We start from the raw sequence: 13,049 nt of genomic DNA on the forward strand, positions 1-13,049 counted from the left end.
GAACACACAGATGAGTCGAAGTCTGGAGAGAGTGAGGAAATGATTTACCTGCGACACCTCTGGGAGTTACTAATTTACCCACTTACTCAGGCCGCAGCTGACAGACACTCGCAGAGCTAAAAGAGAGCACGGAAATATAACACCAAAATATAATACAAAAACCTAGCATGTGTCACCGGATTGAGCCTTCTGTGTGGAAACAGGTGTTGGAAGCAAATATCTGGAGGGCTCATCATTAAGCACGCAATACAGCCCATGAAGAAAACACTGGATATAAACACTGTCCTTGGGCTGACATTTACGAGAAATAATCTTTAACTTTCCTGCTGTTCCGAGAGCAAACATGGAGACTGGTTAGGCGCCTTGAACCGATGAAAACAAAAGAAAAGCTTTTGTTTGCAAAGCTTTCTCCTCAAGTCTTTATTTGGCTGCCAGAGAACTGTTGGTTCTTTGGTTTAGCCACGGCTCCACAGCAAAACAAAGCCCCTTTCTCATTTGAAGACAAAGAGCACTAGATGGCGAGCACAAACTAACCCTATGTTCTTACAACTTCAGCGTGATCCATCAAGTTTATTAGCATGATCACAAGCATTTTGCATCATTGTTGAAGTTGGAAAAAAGAACAACCGCCTTGCCTGGGAAACCTGCTGCATGAAGTTGTCCTTTTTGCCTGAGCAAACAACCTCTTAGCAGCCAGTCAGGTGGATCACTGTAATGCACCAGTGCGTTCTCTGCAGACAACATCTATATTTAGGCCCATTTATTATTGTTGTGCTCACCTGGTGATCAAGCATCTTATCCATAGTCAAGAACACATGATTCGAAAAATGAAAAATAGCTCTTACTTCCTTACCTAGCATTTATCTGTCATACACGGTCATTCTAGGGTCACAGGAATATTTTGCTACATATCTTATCTCTCTTATCAGGACACTATGGCTCAGATCCTCACACTGGATGCTTGTAATATTTGTAATAGGAATTTAAGGCTATCCCTCTGTTCCACTCATTGTAATTCATGCTGGATAAGAGTATCAGCTACTGTATTTCCTGAAATATTCATGTAAACGCAGTTCGTCTTTTCAAGCAGAGCTGTGGTTACACTGGGCAGCCCACAGGTGAGAATGTGTATAACTGCACAAAAGGGAAATTGCTGACAAAAAGCATGCATGACGAGCAAACCTTCCCCGGATGAAAGGTTTATTGAAGTAATTCATTCAAACGTTATAGGAAAAAAACTCCTCTCAGTGGTCTTGATTGTATCTACACCGAGCCTTAGAGGGTTTTTAGCCTTGCGAGGCCATACTCCTGACATAATTGTAAGCTGCTTTGAGATAAGCCTCTTTGTCACGGCTTCATGATACCATCATTGTGCTTACGCTGCCATTCATGCTTTGGCATACTACTAAAATCACTGCACAGCCAATTGCAGACTTTTGTCAGAGTATCAACCTCTACAATGTCATTCAGTTTACTGTATAATGTAATATGATTTGCAAACATAATATCTGAAAAGCTGACTAAAAAGTTGGATTTCTGAAGTCCCGCATGAGGCCAGAAATGAACCATTTGAATATTGTTGCTATATAGTTGTCCCCTCTCAGTATGTTCACAATGGCAAAAGCATCTTACAAGCTGACTGTTGATTCACTTTGCATTTGATGGTTGCTTTTATTTGCTTTTATTTAATTTTGCAATTCAATTTTTTTTTCTGATTCTTTCTAAAACTTCAAAATGAAGCTTAAATGAAATAAGTTCTACAGTAAGCAAGACTGTAATGCCGAACCCATTTATTGGTTTAGCAGGGTGTTCACCATGTTTCTCACACCTTTCTAGATTAGTGGAACTGCAGGATAATGACTAAGGACAAGGCTGAGTGCAATGGGACTGAACCAGCTGTCCTCTTCCATTACCAGGCCTTTCTGACGTCTCTCTCTCTCTCTCTCTCTCTCTGAGTCTCCTTGGGTGTCTCTCTCCCTTTTTTACTTCACTTTGTGTGTGTGTCTCTCTCTCCTTTCTCCCTCCTTCCTTCAATCCTCCTCAGCCGAGTCGTGGCGACATTCCTGCAGGAGGTTTATCCCTCTTTGGATCTGATCGGCTCTGCTCCCCACCTCCCCACTACTAGGAGCCTCCTGCTGGGTGGAGGGGTGGGGGGGGCAGGAGAAGGAGGAAGAACCATCTGTAGCTCCCTCAGGGACAGACAGAGAAACACACATCATGTCTGTGTGTGTGTGTGTGTGTGTGTGAGTGTGTGTGTGTGACCAAAGGCAAGAGAGACAGAGGCACGCACAGTGAGAGAGGGAGAACATTCTTCGTCAAACAAACGTCTTACGCACAATGAGTAATACTGAAGAGAGGTATGTGTGGGTTTAGCCGAGGGGAGGTGGAAGTGCTGAAACAAACGCACCTCACACTTTATGTCCCACCGACAAGCACCGCGGGGCGTCTATAGGGGGATTATTACCGCAAGCCCAGGCAAAGAACAGCTGAGTGTTAACAGTGGGGACGGACAGGAACGCAGCACCGTGCAAACAGCCACAGGCAGACACGCAATCTGGCCGATGATGCTGCCGCTACTACGTCCGCCGTGAGCTCATCAGGAGCTATGGGAGGTGTATTGCAGACGCAGATTGTCTGTGAGAGTCTGTGCCAACACCAAAGATGAAGGTTTTAATGCTCTGATTCAGAAGGAGCCGGGGCGCAGATGTGATCACCTTTTACACCTGGGATTAGCATGAGTGATCGGATTGTAATCAGGAAGTGGAAAAACACATAAAATACAGGTGTAAGTGCACTCAATAAACACTGAAGATCCGATCATCCAAACCACCTCCGGAGTGCGGGTGTCTTCAGTCTACAGCTATGCAAACAGAAATATATTTTAGCATTTAGATCCAACCAGGAAGCACAATGTCATGCAAAACAAAGAGTTGGCTTCAGGGCATGTGTTGGGACACCATACCTATCTGTGCTGTAAGGCTGGGTATTGGCAAGGACCTCACGAGACGATACGTATCACGATACATGGGTCACGATACGATTGTATCACGATACATTGCGATATGATAAATATTGCAATACATTGCAATACTCTACATAATTTACTGAAAATTTAAAAATAGAGCTGAAAATACAACTTGCTGTGTACCACCTGGGTAGTCTAATATGTACATCACATTATATTGATAACTCAGCGGACAAATTGAGTCAAAACTATTTAATTCAAAGGGATTTGAGGGAAATTTAAGGACATTTTAAATCAGTTTAAAACATGAATAATTTTTTTTAATGTATCGATATGAGGGGCTGGAAAATCGATACAGTATCATGGAAAAAAATATTGCAATACTCAGCTGTATACATTTTTTTGCACAGCCCTACTGTACTGTGCTAATTTCAGATATTGTCACCATTGATGAGGCATCAAGGACACTGAGAAGTTTCAACTCAAGGTTTGTTCTTGTTTAAGGGAATTTGCACCGAGGAAATCAATTGAGCATGGTCCAATTCGAGACAAGCAGATGGTATGTACAAATTTTACACAGAGAATAATTTCACTGCATAAAGAAATGTGCTTTCACTGCAACAAAGAGAGGTATTGAAAAAATACTGTTTTAAAACCAATAGTGGAAGTAACAGAATTATACAGAACAGTATCAGTATTGAAAAATGTCCAATGTTTTTGTTTGTCTTTTCATTTGCATATCTTACTTGTTATTGATGATGATTTTCATGTTCTTACTTCAGTTACAGGGATTACATGGTTTTCTTTCAAACCCCCTTGAATAAACACACAAAAGATCAAGCTAAAAATAAGGCTGTATTTCTTAAGTCCTGATCAGTATACATATGGGGACACAAGGTTTTCATTAGGGCTGCAACTAACGATTATTTTCATTGTCGATTAATCTGTCGATTATTTTCTCGATTAATCAATTAGTTGTTTGGTCTATAAAATGGTAAAAATGTCGATCAATGTCTCCCAAAGCCCAAGATGACGTCCTCAAATGTCTTGTTTTGTCCACAACCCAAAGATATTCAGTTTACTGTCATAGAGGAGTAAAGAAACCAGAAAATATTCACATTTAAGAAGCTGGAATCAGAGAATTTTGACTTATTTTTCTTAAAAAATTACTCAAACCGATTAATCGATTATCAAAATAGTTGGCGATTAATTTAATAGTTGAAGACTAATCGATTAATCGATTAATCATTGCAGCTCTAGTTTTCATCCATCTGCGATGATATGTTACCCCTATTGAAATGATCATACAGCCATTTATGAGGCATTTCCAAACAATCTTTAACTTTAACCCCATATTCACACTGCGAGCAACTTAGCTGATGGGTCGCTCTACAAAAGTTTGAACAACTTTTCGCTGCTTTGGTATTGCCTGCCATTACATTAAATGGTTTTGATGAGTTAACATTAGTTTATGGATGGATGCAACCGTCCTCCAAGCATCTTCTTGAAGACGTTTATTCCTGTGGTCTTTCAAATAAAAGTTGTAGAGAACTGGGAAGCTTTGAATTGCTGTAACCAACTTCTCGTCTATTTAGCACTTGCCAGGTGGAACTATTGCTCATGAAACTAAATCAAATCAGCGGGGAAACAAGGAAGCGTGGAGGTTCAGCCATGGCCAACTTTTCTCGGTGGACAAGCTTGTAGACACATCGGCCGAGTTTCCCCTGGTCGCTCAGCTCTCTAGGAAATGAAGGGACTAGCTGATCATGTTTACTCGCAGTGTAAAATTTGCAGTGTGAAAATCATTTATTTGTGGCATAAGAGCATTCATTTATCCTGGGCACTTCCACTTCTGTCATTCCACTGCACTAGCTAATGTTCGCTCACACCCTGAGAGGGCACATCCATGGTGTTTTTTAATGGCAGCCTCGTGGATTGGACCGGGCAGAGGCCATTGTCCTGAGTGTGTACCTACAGGGAGATTAGGGTGGTGCTCCATCAAGTGGCCAGCGTGCCATCACATTGATAAATAGGTTGTGTAATGACTTCTTGGTGTGTGAATGATTCATTCTGGCCAGGCACCGGTACAGAAGATGAATTAATTGTTCTAAAAGGCCTCCGACTTTGATCTGAAGACTTTGTTTTGATACGAAGCCACAGGGGATCCTTCTTTTTACGGCATTAAATAAAGATAAAAGCTTTGGACCGAGTTAACAGCAACTCCCGTCCACTTTGAAATACAACATCATTAAGAGATGCTGCCCTGTTTTTAGGCGGGGAAAATAAAAACTTTTGTTTCTTGGCAAACGCTGTTACCAAGAACTCTGCGAGTGTCCGAAGACAATGAAAAACATACTTTAATGCAAAGGGAGCTGTGTTGTTCCTTTTGCTGGCAATAAAAACATGAAAACATTTTTGAGTCAGGAGCGGCCCCAGAACAGACATTGGTTGAACCCCGGGGAGCTGTTATATAAACATGGCCTCTGGAAAAATAGTCCCCCTTCAACTGGAGTAGGATATTGGATTTCAAGGAGGTTATTACTTCACCTTGTTATTTCTGTACAAGAAATACCATTCACAAGGAAATTAAAGGTTTGAGATGGAGACAGATAAATGCCCCCCCAGCGCAGGAAAAGAATGGTTTGTCCCAGCTTTATGGAGAAAAGATTTCCAGACAAGTTGTCAGACATCAAAGAATAAATGAAGTACATGTAGCTCCCTCTCTAGTCCCTCTAGTCATTACTTAATTCGAGGTCTAATCTATGCACACATTTGCCTACAAATTTTGTATTAGTATCAAATAAGTCTCAACTTGCTGTGGAGTCTGTCTTGATTTGGAGTCAACATGACTTTTGCCTCGGTTTTGACCACTGCCCTATGTCATGAAGTCAGTTTCACATAGGTTATATTTACGATAGCTGGCTTCACAACACCTAACAATGGTGATCCAGGCTAACTGGTCTCACGAAGCTGGTTATCAACCCAGGATTTTCAAATCCCCCTGTGAGCATGTTCACATAAAAGGGGCAGGGTTTGCAGCAAAAAGCCAATCACATGCAACATGGAAAGATGCGGAGCAGCCAATTTAAGCCAAAATGAAACTATTGATCACCGTGGGAAAATTAGATTGTTGAATCGGCAAAAGTGTAATGATTCAGCGGGGAAAAGTAAATAGAATACAAGCACACAACTAGAATATAAAAAGAAGCAGTAAAAAAAACAGTAGAAAATAATAAAACAATAAAAGCAGTAGACTATAAATAATTGTGGGGTTATGTAAACATGTTGCAGACTATTTCAACACGTTACATAATATCGAGAAGTGTGGGAAAGAATGATTACTACTAGCATTTATGTTCTTCTCTCAAGAAGGAACAAACTGTTATAATGAATAGAAGTGAGCAACAGAAAATCACTAACAGTGAAAATTAATCTAACTCTGGGGCCAAGGCTACAGAGGGGACCGCAGGAGGAAAACTGCACATAGTGCAAATGTGTAAGTAAATAGGCTTATCACTGCCTTGTCCTTAAGGCACAGCAGAGATACTTTTCATTGATACAGTATTGTAAAGCCACACTGAGGCTGTGAAAAGGTTTTCCATTCACAAGCCCCGCCTCCTGTATGGGAATATGGGTGAAACCTATTGCATCAATCTCTCTTGGGAATCCTATGAAGGAATTTCAGCGCATTTAATATGCAACAGCAAATGTCATTCATTATTAATCACTACAGTCAACTGATGTACTATCTGCTATTTGTTAGAAGCCCTGTTTTATAGCCAGAGTGGGAAAATGGCCTGGAAACACTACAAACATTTATTATAGCAATAATTCATCATGGAAAACAAAGTGGTTCTGCCAGTCTCTAAACACCGTTGTCCTGCTAACAGCCTTTCTTACCGTTCTTTTTATTACTTGTCTCATTCATTTGAATGCAATGTTTGTGTTCATATCTGGTTTGTAAATTACATTTTTGCAATAAAGCCTATTTTCAGGTTATTTTTGAGGAGTTGATTGGTAAGGAGGCAGACTTTTAATACGTGTGGATCCTGAACATAAGCTGCTCCGGAGCAGGTTAGCTGTGCAGCCTCAGTTACCATGGTGATGTACGCTGCCTAAAAGTGAGCCACCTCCGTGACATCGGAAACACCAGGTTAAACCTAAAGTCCTCGCTAACCCTGTAATCTAGCTTTGTAGTATTTAGTGGAGGGTAAACCCACTTAAACCCAGTTTACCTATCTGGACTAGATGGTCCTCAGTCTTCAAGTCTTCAAGTCAAATTAATAAACCAAGGGAAAAACTTTTGCTAAAGAAGCATCCATGTAGGCTAGCTTATGCATCACGTAGTTATACTCTCTCAAAATTATGACATAATGTCTCCTAACTTACTGTAGGACAGATGACAACTGGCCACTGACACCTTGATGGCCAATTAAAACTCTAACAGGTGGGTTTGAGGTACACTGCAAAGCTAAAAAAAAAAAGACAAAGTGGAGTCAAAATGAAATTATGCATTAATGCATTATTTATGCATTATTTTTCCACTCAATTCAGGGTCATTTTAGGAATATGGCTGGCAAGAAGGAGACACACCAACAGACGCATCACTGCAAAACAAGACACCACATCAGGCCTGATACAGGTGTGTGAACTGCCAATGTTTTTACACACCTACACAACATGATATTTTGCAATAAGCCTCCGTTCCAATGGCATTTACCCTAAATCTCTAACACTCGAGCTCTACCTGAAAAAAAACAACTCTTGTTTGTTTGTACCCAAGCAATTACCGTCAACAAGAACAGACCCTTGCCCTGTGTTATCTACAATGACACCTTAATCTCTAAATCCCTTTCTATCAGCACAATAGCTCAACATGGAGAAGTCATAAAACACTAAATCCCAGAGCGCAGACTTTAAGAACACTACAGGACGTCCAAATGGCAGCTGATAACCTGCAGACTGGACAAACTTACCAGCCGCTGTCAAAATTATCTGTGTTAATTTGTTGCCATGCCAAGCCTTTAGAAGAAGTCATAAGGATATTGAATGACCAGAGACATCAATTTCCCACCAAAGAGTTCCACAAACCCAAACACATCCCACACATACACACACACACACACACACACACACACACACACACACACACACAAGAAACCATGTACATTGGGTATGACAAGGCATGGCAGTTGCCACACCGCAGCCTTGGTGAGTCCAAATTTAATCTTGCATTTTCTCTCTTTGTAATGAAGAGGCAAGATCACGCAAAAAATGACTTAGATGCAATGTAAAAATAAAAAAAATACAAATATTTGTCTCAGCGGATCGTTCTGGATCCATGCTCCCTCTAAGCTGTGTGCTTCTGTAGAGACATTTTTGGTGACCTACATGTAATAACTTATGACACTGAGCAAATATTAATAATACACTGTCAGTCATCAGCAGCCTAACTGTTCCACTTTGTCTCTCCAGACGTTTTGTCTATTGATGCAGTATAGCTGGGTTTCTGACTTTTGGTAGCAAATGATATTAGATGCAGGGAAAAATCCAACTTAAAACACTTGGCCAATTTTATTGTTTGATGGTGTATTTTTCTTATTCTCATGATAATTAACCAAAGACGTCAAGATATTTCCAGCACAGCAATGGAGTTTGATAGCAGAACATGTTTCAGCGATCTAAATCATGAAAGGCTTTGGTGTCAGTCCATCAGAATCAAAGAGCGAGGGCTTCTTTCTACAGCCGCCATTTTGTACCAACGTTCAACAATCACACAGGGAGAAATCCATCGTAGAAGAGGCAGAGAGACCCGTTTCTCCACCAACAGTAGCAGAAAACAGACCAGAATGCAATGCAGCCAATTTTGAGTAAAGGAGAGCGACTCTCACTTTTTCTCAACTGGAAAAAAGCAGTCTTGCGCTTACAAAGCTATTACTATTGCTCTCTCTACCTGCACTTATAACCCACAGCTGAATGCAACAAGTTCACTCCAGTTCTCTGGAGGTTGTCAAAAAGCATTCTGGGAAATTAAGGAAATCACTCAATGAAGTCTAGACAAGTCACAAAATAACTCCTGGAATGCACTGATATGGGCCTATGTTATGTGTAAGAGCATCCAAGTGTTGATTTTCCCTCAAACGAATTAACGCCACTGCAAGAAATAATTGCAACAGAACACATATCCTGATAAAATGCCAAAAGGAAGAACATAGGCGGGGGGGGGGGCACCATCCTCTAACAGGTGAATAAGGAATACATACTTGACATTTGCTATACAGACTACAAGGCAGCAAATGAAAGCAGTAAGGTCATCAGAGGGTCAACAGGTTAGTCCCAGTCAGAACCCCTTAAATCCACACACTCCCGGCGGTAATTACAGAGGAATTAAGAGGCAGCTAGGAGCCATATTTAGCTTCACGGTACCTTCCAAGTAATGTGCAGGTGACTGTATGACGGAGACGAATAAATAAAAATAACAATAAAAAGGACTTACTTTATGAAGTAGCAGGCCCCGTCGTCCGTAAAGCCTTCCTCCCATCCCGAAGGAAGGTCTGAAATGTAACAAAATGAGACAGGTAACTTGTCACCTGAAAGTTTTCTTCTTCTCCTCCTTCTCCTGCTCCTTCTTCTTCTTCTTCTCCTTCTCCACCCCCACCCCCCGAGGCTCGGCCCAAAATGTAAACAAGCTCCCCACGGCACAGCAGCAAAGAAAACACAGTATAAAGTCAACAGTAGACTACATGCTGCATGGCGATGCTGGAACAAGCCCGTTTGGAAGAAGAAAAAAAAAATAAGGCAAAACAAATGAAGGAAATGAGCAAATGCCACAGCCGAGAGTAGCGCCTACCTGAGCGGATCATGTGTCCGGAGTTGACCGGCTCACCGGAGCGGGGATGCAGCCAGGTAGTGGTCCGCGTCTCATCGCTGCCACACACACACACACACACACACACACACGCACAGGGAAAAACACCTGTTACACCACCGGCAGGAAGGAAACACTACAGCAGCCGCGCCAACTCCCGTTAAACCGAGAGAGACGGGCGCGACACGGTCATTAAAAGCGCTTAATATCCGACTCACTTGATGAAGAAGACCCTGCCGTCCTCGCAGACACCGTAAGAGCAGTGTTCAGGTAAGGTGTCCCGCCCGAGAGGCGCCGCCATGATCCGGTCTGAAGTCCTATTTCATCTCATTCCCTCTCCATGGAGTCTCCAGGGAGCTCAGTGATCGCCGCTAGGGCCAGTGCTGCCTTCAGGGACCAGTCCCCAGCTCGTAATTCCGAGTGCCACAATCGCCACCATCAATTCGCCACCGTCAATTCAAGCAAAAAGTTTCTGTATCTGGTAACAGTAGCCACCTGGGGTGCTGTAGTGGGTGGATGGGGAGGGGGGCGGAGGGGGGGGGGGGGGGGGGGGGTGTGTGTGCATTTCAAAATGGAGTTCAATTTTAGTTTAGTCTCAGTTACTTTTCAGACAGCATTTCCTAGGTTTATTTGAGTTTTTCAGAAATGTCCAGTTTTTGTTTTTATTTTATTCAGTTTCAGTTTCATTTTTATTGTTTTGACTGACTGGACAAAGACAATGTGTCCTGTCCAGTGTAAACACAGGAAGGCACAAGTAGGCTACACACAGTTGGGGAATAACCTTAGAAGCTTCATTCAGTCAGTGTGATGTAATTTATTTATATAGAGATAGGCTAGTTCCACTCTAAATTTGGCATTGACTGTATTCTGTATTCTGGAAGTAACATCATCTCACTAACTTTTGGGTTTTAGGTTAGTTTACATTTTTTATAGGCTACTCCCCAGTTTTTATTTCATTTCATTTCACTAAATGATTATCATGCTTATTTTACTAATATAACCTTGATTCAAACTGACCTTGATGCAGAAATAGTTGTGTTGGTTTCTGTTGTAGCCTATTATTTTGGAAATAATGTATCAAGGGTGTAACTGATGTTTTAATTCATTAATTACTGTGAGGGAAAGCCACACCACTCTCTTGTAGCAGAAAATAGAAATATATTTATTTCGCTAAAAGCATGACGTTTTAATTTATTAAAAAACAAATTGTCACATTGAGTTACATATTTCCGACAGCACTCGAAGGCAGCAAAAGAGCCTATTAAAGGAGAGTGCCATGACTTCGATAGAAAGAGAGGAGAGGAGCCGCGGCTGTCAGGTTTCTGCCGGCCGACAGTAATTGGACAGGCGAATGAATGAAAAATTTTTGGCTCTCCAAGACATGTGTTGCCTTATTATTCAGACGATTTAACCAGAGGAATTTTGATTATGAGATTAAAGTCTCTAATCACTTTAGAAGCTCATTAAGAAAAGCCTCTGCCTAAGTTTTAATTATTCTGCAGATGCACAAACATCAGGCAGACTCTCATGCAATGTAGATGAACAGGTGAAGATGAATTTTGCATGACATTCCTTTGTGTTACACACTGCAATATTACCTATTATTAGTAGCCTAGTAGTGTTGTCCTGTTATTAATGAACATGAAGAGAGGCGGGATCTTGCACAGTCTAAAAATAGTAGCCTACGCTTTATTAGACTTCTATTAAAAACCGACGTTTCAGTTGTCAAAGGCCTTCATCAGAAATTAATGAAACCATTCTGAAAACAAGATCACACTAAGAAAATTGACTAGGCTACATAATTAGCCAACAGTGTACTCTGTACAGTGAGTGCATTTTTCAACCTGAAGCCTACACAGTAAAAAAGTGCTATAATTTGTCTTCATTTTCTGTTACCATTCACTTTGTAGTATTTTTTGAGTATATGTGTCATTTTTCCAAATGGTGAGTCATTTTGGAACCAATTGCTTCGTTTGTTTTACAGCACTTATGAATAAATAATAACAAGGCCTCTTGTGCTGTACATAATCCCATATGCTCCAAATAGCCTGAGAGTATCTATACCAGCCACAGTTTGCCCATACAGTAAACCATTATGGCAGTGAATATCACTCTTGGGGGCGGGGGACCAGGTGGTGCTGTAAACATGTTGTTGGCGGATTTCCTCAGTCGGTCATTAAGGTAAATAACTCCCTCCAACATGGCAGACACCAGCTTGTTCTGAGTCACTCATCAGGAACCATGAAGTCATTGGCATATTTGCCAGAGTGACTCCTTATCTGGAAGACATGTGGCGGCATGCTGATGACAACATCCTGACACGTTTTCCATCCAGAGGTTTCTGACAACACCTATTATTCTGAATTCCACTCTTGGAGAGAAAACAGTTCACCTGTGTTGTTTTTAGCTCTGCACTGACCAGGAATTTCCAGATCAAAAACAATCATTCCCAAAGGTAAGAGTGGAAGGTGGTGTGAGGAAGAGAATGGCTATTTTGATGTTCTTCACACTCAGCTTCTTATCACACTCAGCTTGCATAAATATAAATGTGAAAATAGGCTATAGTGTAGAAAACTTACTCCAGAGAGAGCGTTGTTTTTCACCGCACAACTGAAGCAAAACAGTTTTGAAAGGACTGTAAATGAAGTCAGTGAAGTCAAAGTTCTTCATCTAACACCTTTATTGATAGATAAGTCACTCAGCTGAGTTTTCTTATTGATTTTTGTTCAGACTGAAATGATGGTTATTAAGAGGCAAGGAACACAATAACATGTGGCCAGGTAGCTGCTAGCTGCTGGCTAGACAGCGGCTAAAGGCTCTCTATAGCTTGCTGGGCAGCTGAATGTTTGGAAAATGTGAAAATGTATATGATTTCTTCCAGAACAGTTTCTATGTTGTATTCCTCTCTGTAGTGATTATGCATGTAAACATACTCCAGTGATATTCTACTCTACCACAGCTAAATATTTTAATGTGATGATGCTGTAAACAACTAGGCCTGTCAGGCTGCAATATACTGCTTTTAAACTATAGCTACTGGCTGTCTGCAAGGTAGAAACCTGATGTACTGAGCCTTCTATGCAGACAAGTAGCTTCAAGGCAGCCTAAAGCATGCTAAGTAATGAGTACAGCCTTCTAGGCAGCCCAGTATTATAGTAGCTTCAAGACAGCATAAAGAATGCTGTGCAATGGCTGCTACCTTCCAGGCAACAAAGT

At 41.3% G+C, this 13,049-nt stretch overlaps 1 protein-coding gene across 1 annotated transcript in view; it reads right to left on the bottom strand.

The window, feature by feature from the left end:
- Positions 1–10,186, bottom strand: part of plekha7a (pleckstrin homology domain containing, family A member 7a) — a 137,665-nt gene extending 127,479 nt beyond the window's left edge. The window contains 3 exon segments of the mRNA XM_071541982.1: positions 9,462–9,519; positions 9,816–9,892; positions 10,052–10,186. Of these exon segments, the coding sequence (XP_071398083.1) occupies positions 9,462–9,519; positions 9,816–9,892; positions 10,052–10,134 (218 nt within the window). The 5' untranslated portion in view covers positions 10,135–10,186.
- Positions 10,187–13,049: the final 2,863 nt, after the last annotated feature.

Source organism: Centroberyx affinis, unplaced genomic scaffold, assembly GCF_046629955.1.
Source record: "Centroberyx affinis isolate AG114_WGS23_722 - 3 ecotype Tasmania unplaced genomic scaffold, CSIRO-AGI_Caff_v1 ptg003986l_1, whole genome shotgun sequence".
Taxonomy (NCBI): domain Eukaryota; kingdom Metazoa; phylum Chordata; class Actinopteri; order Beryciformes; family Berycidae; genus Centroberyx; species Centroberyx affinis.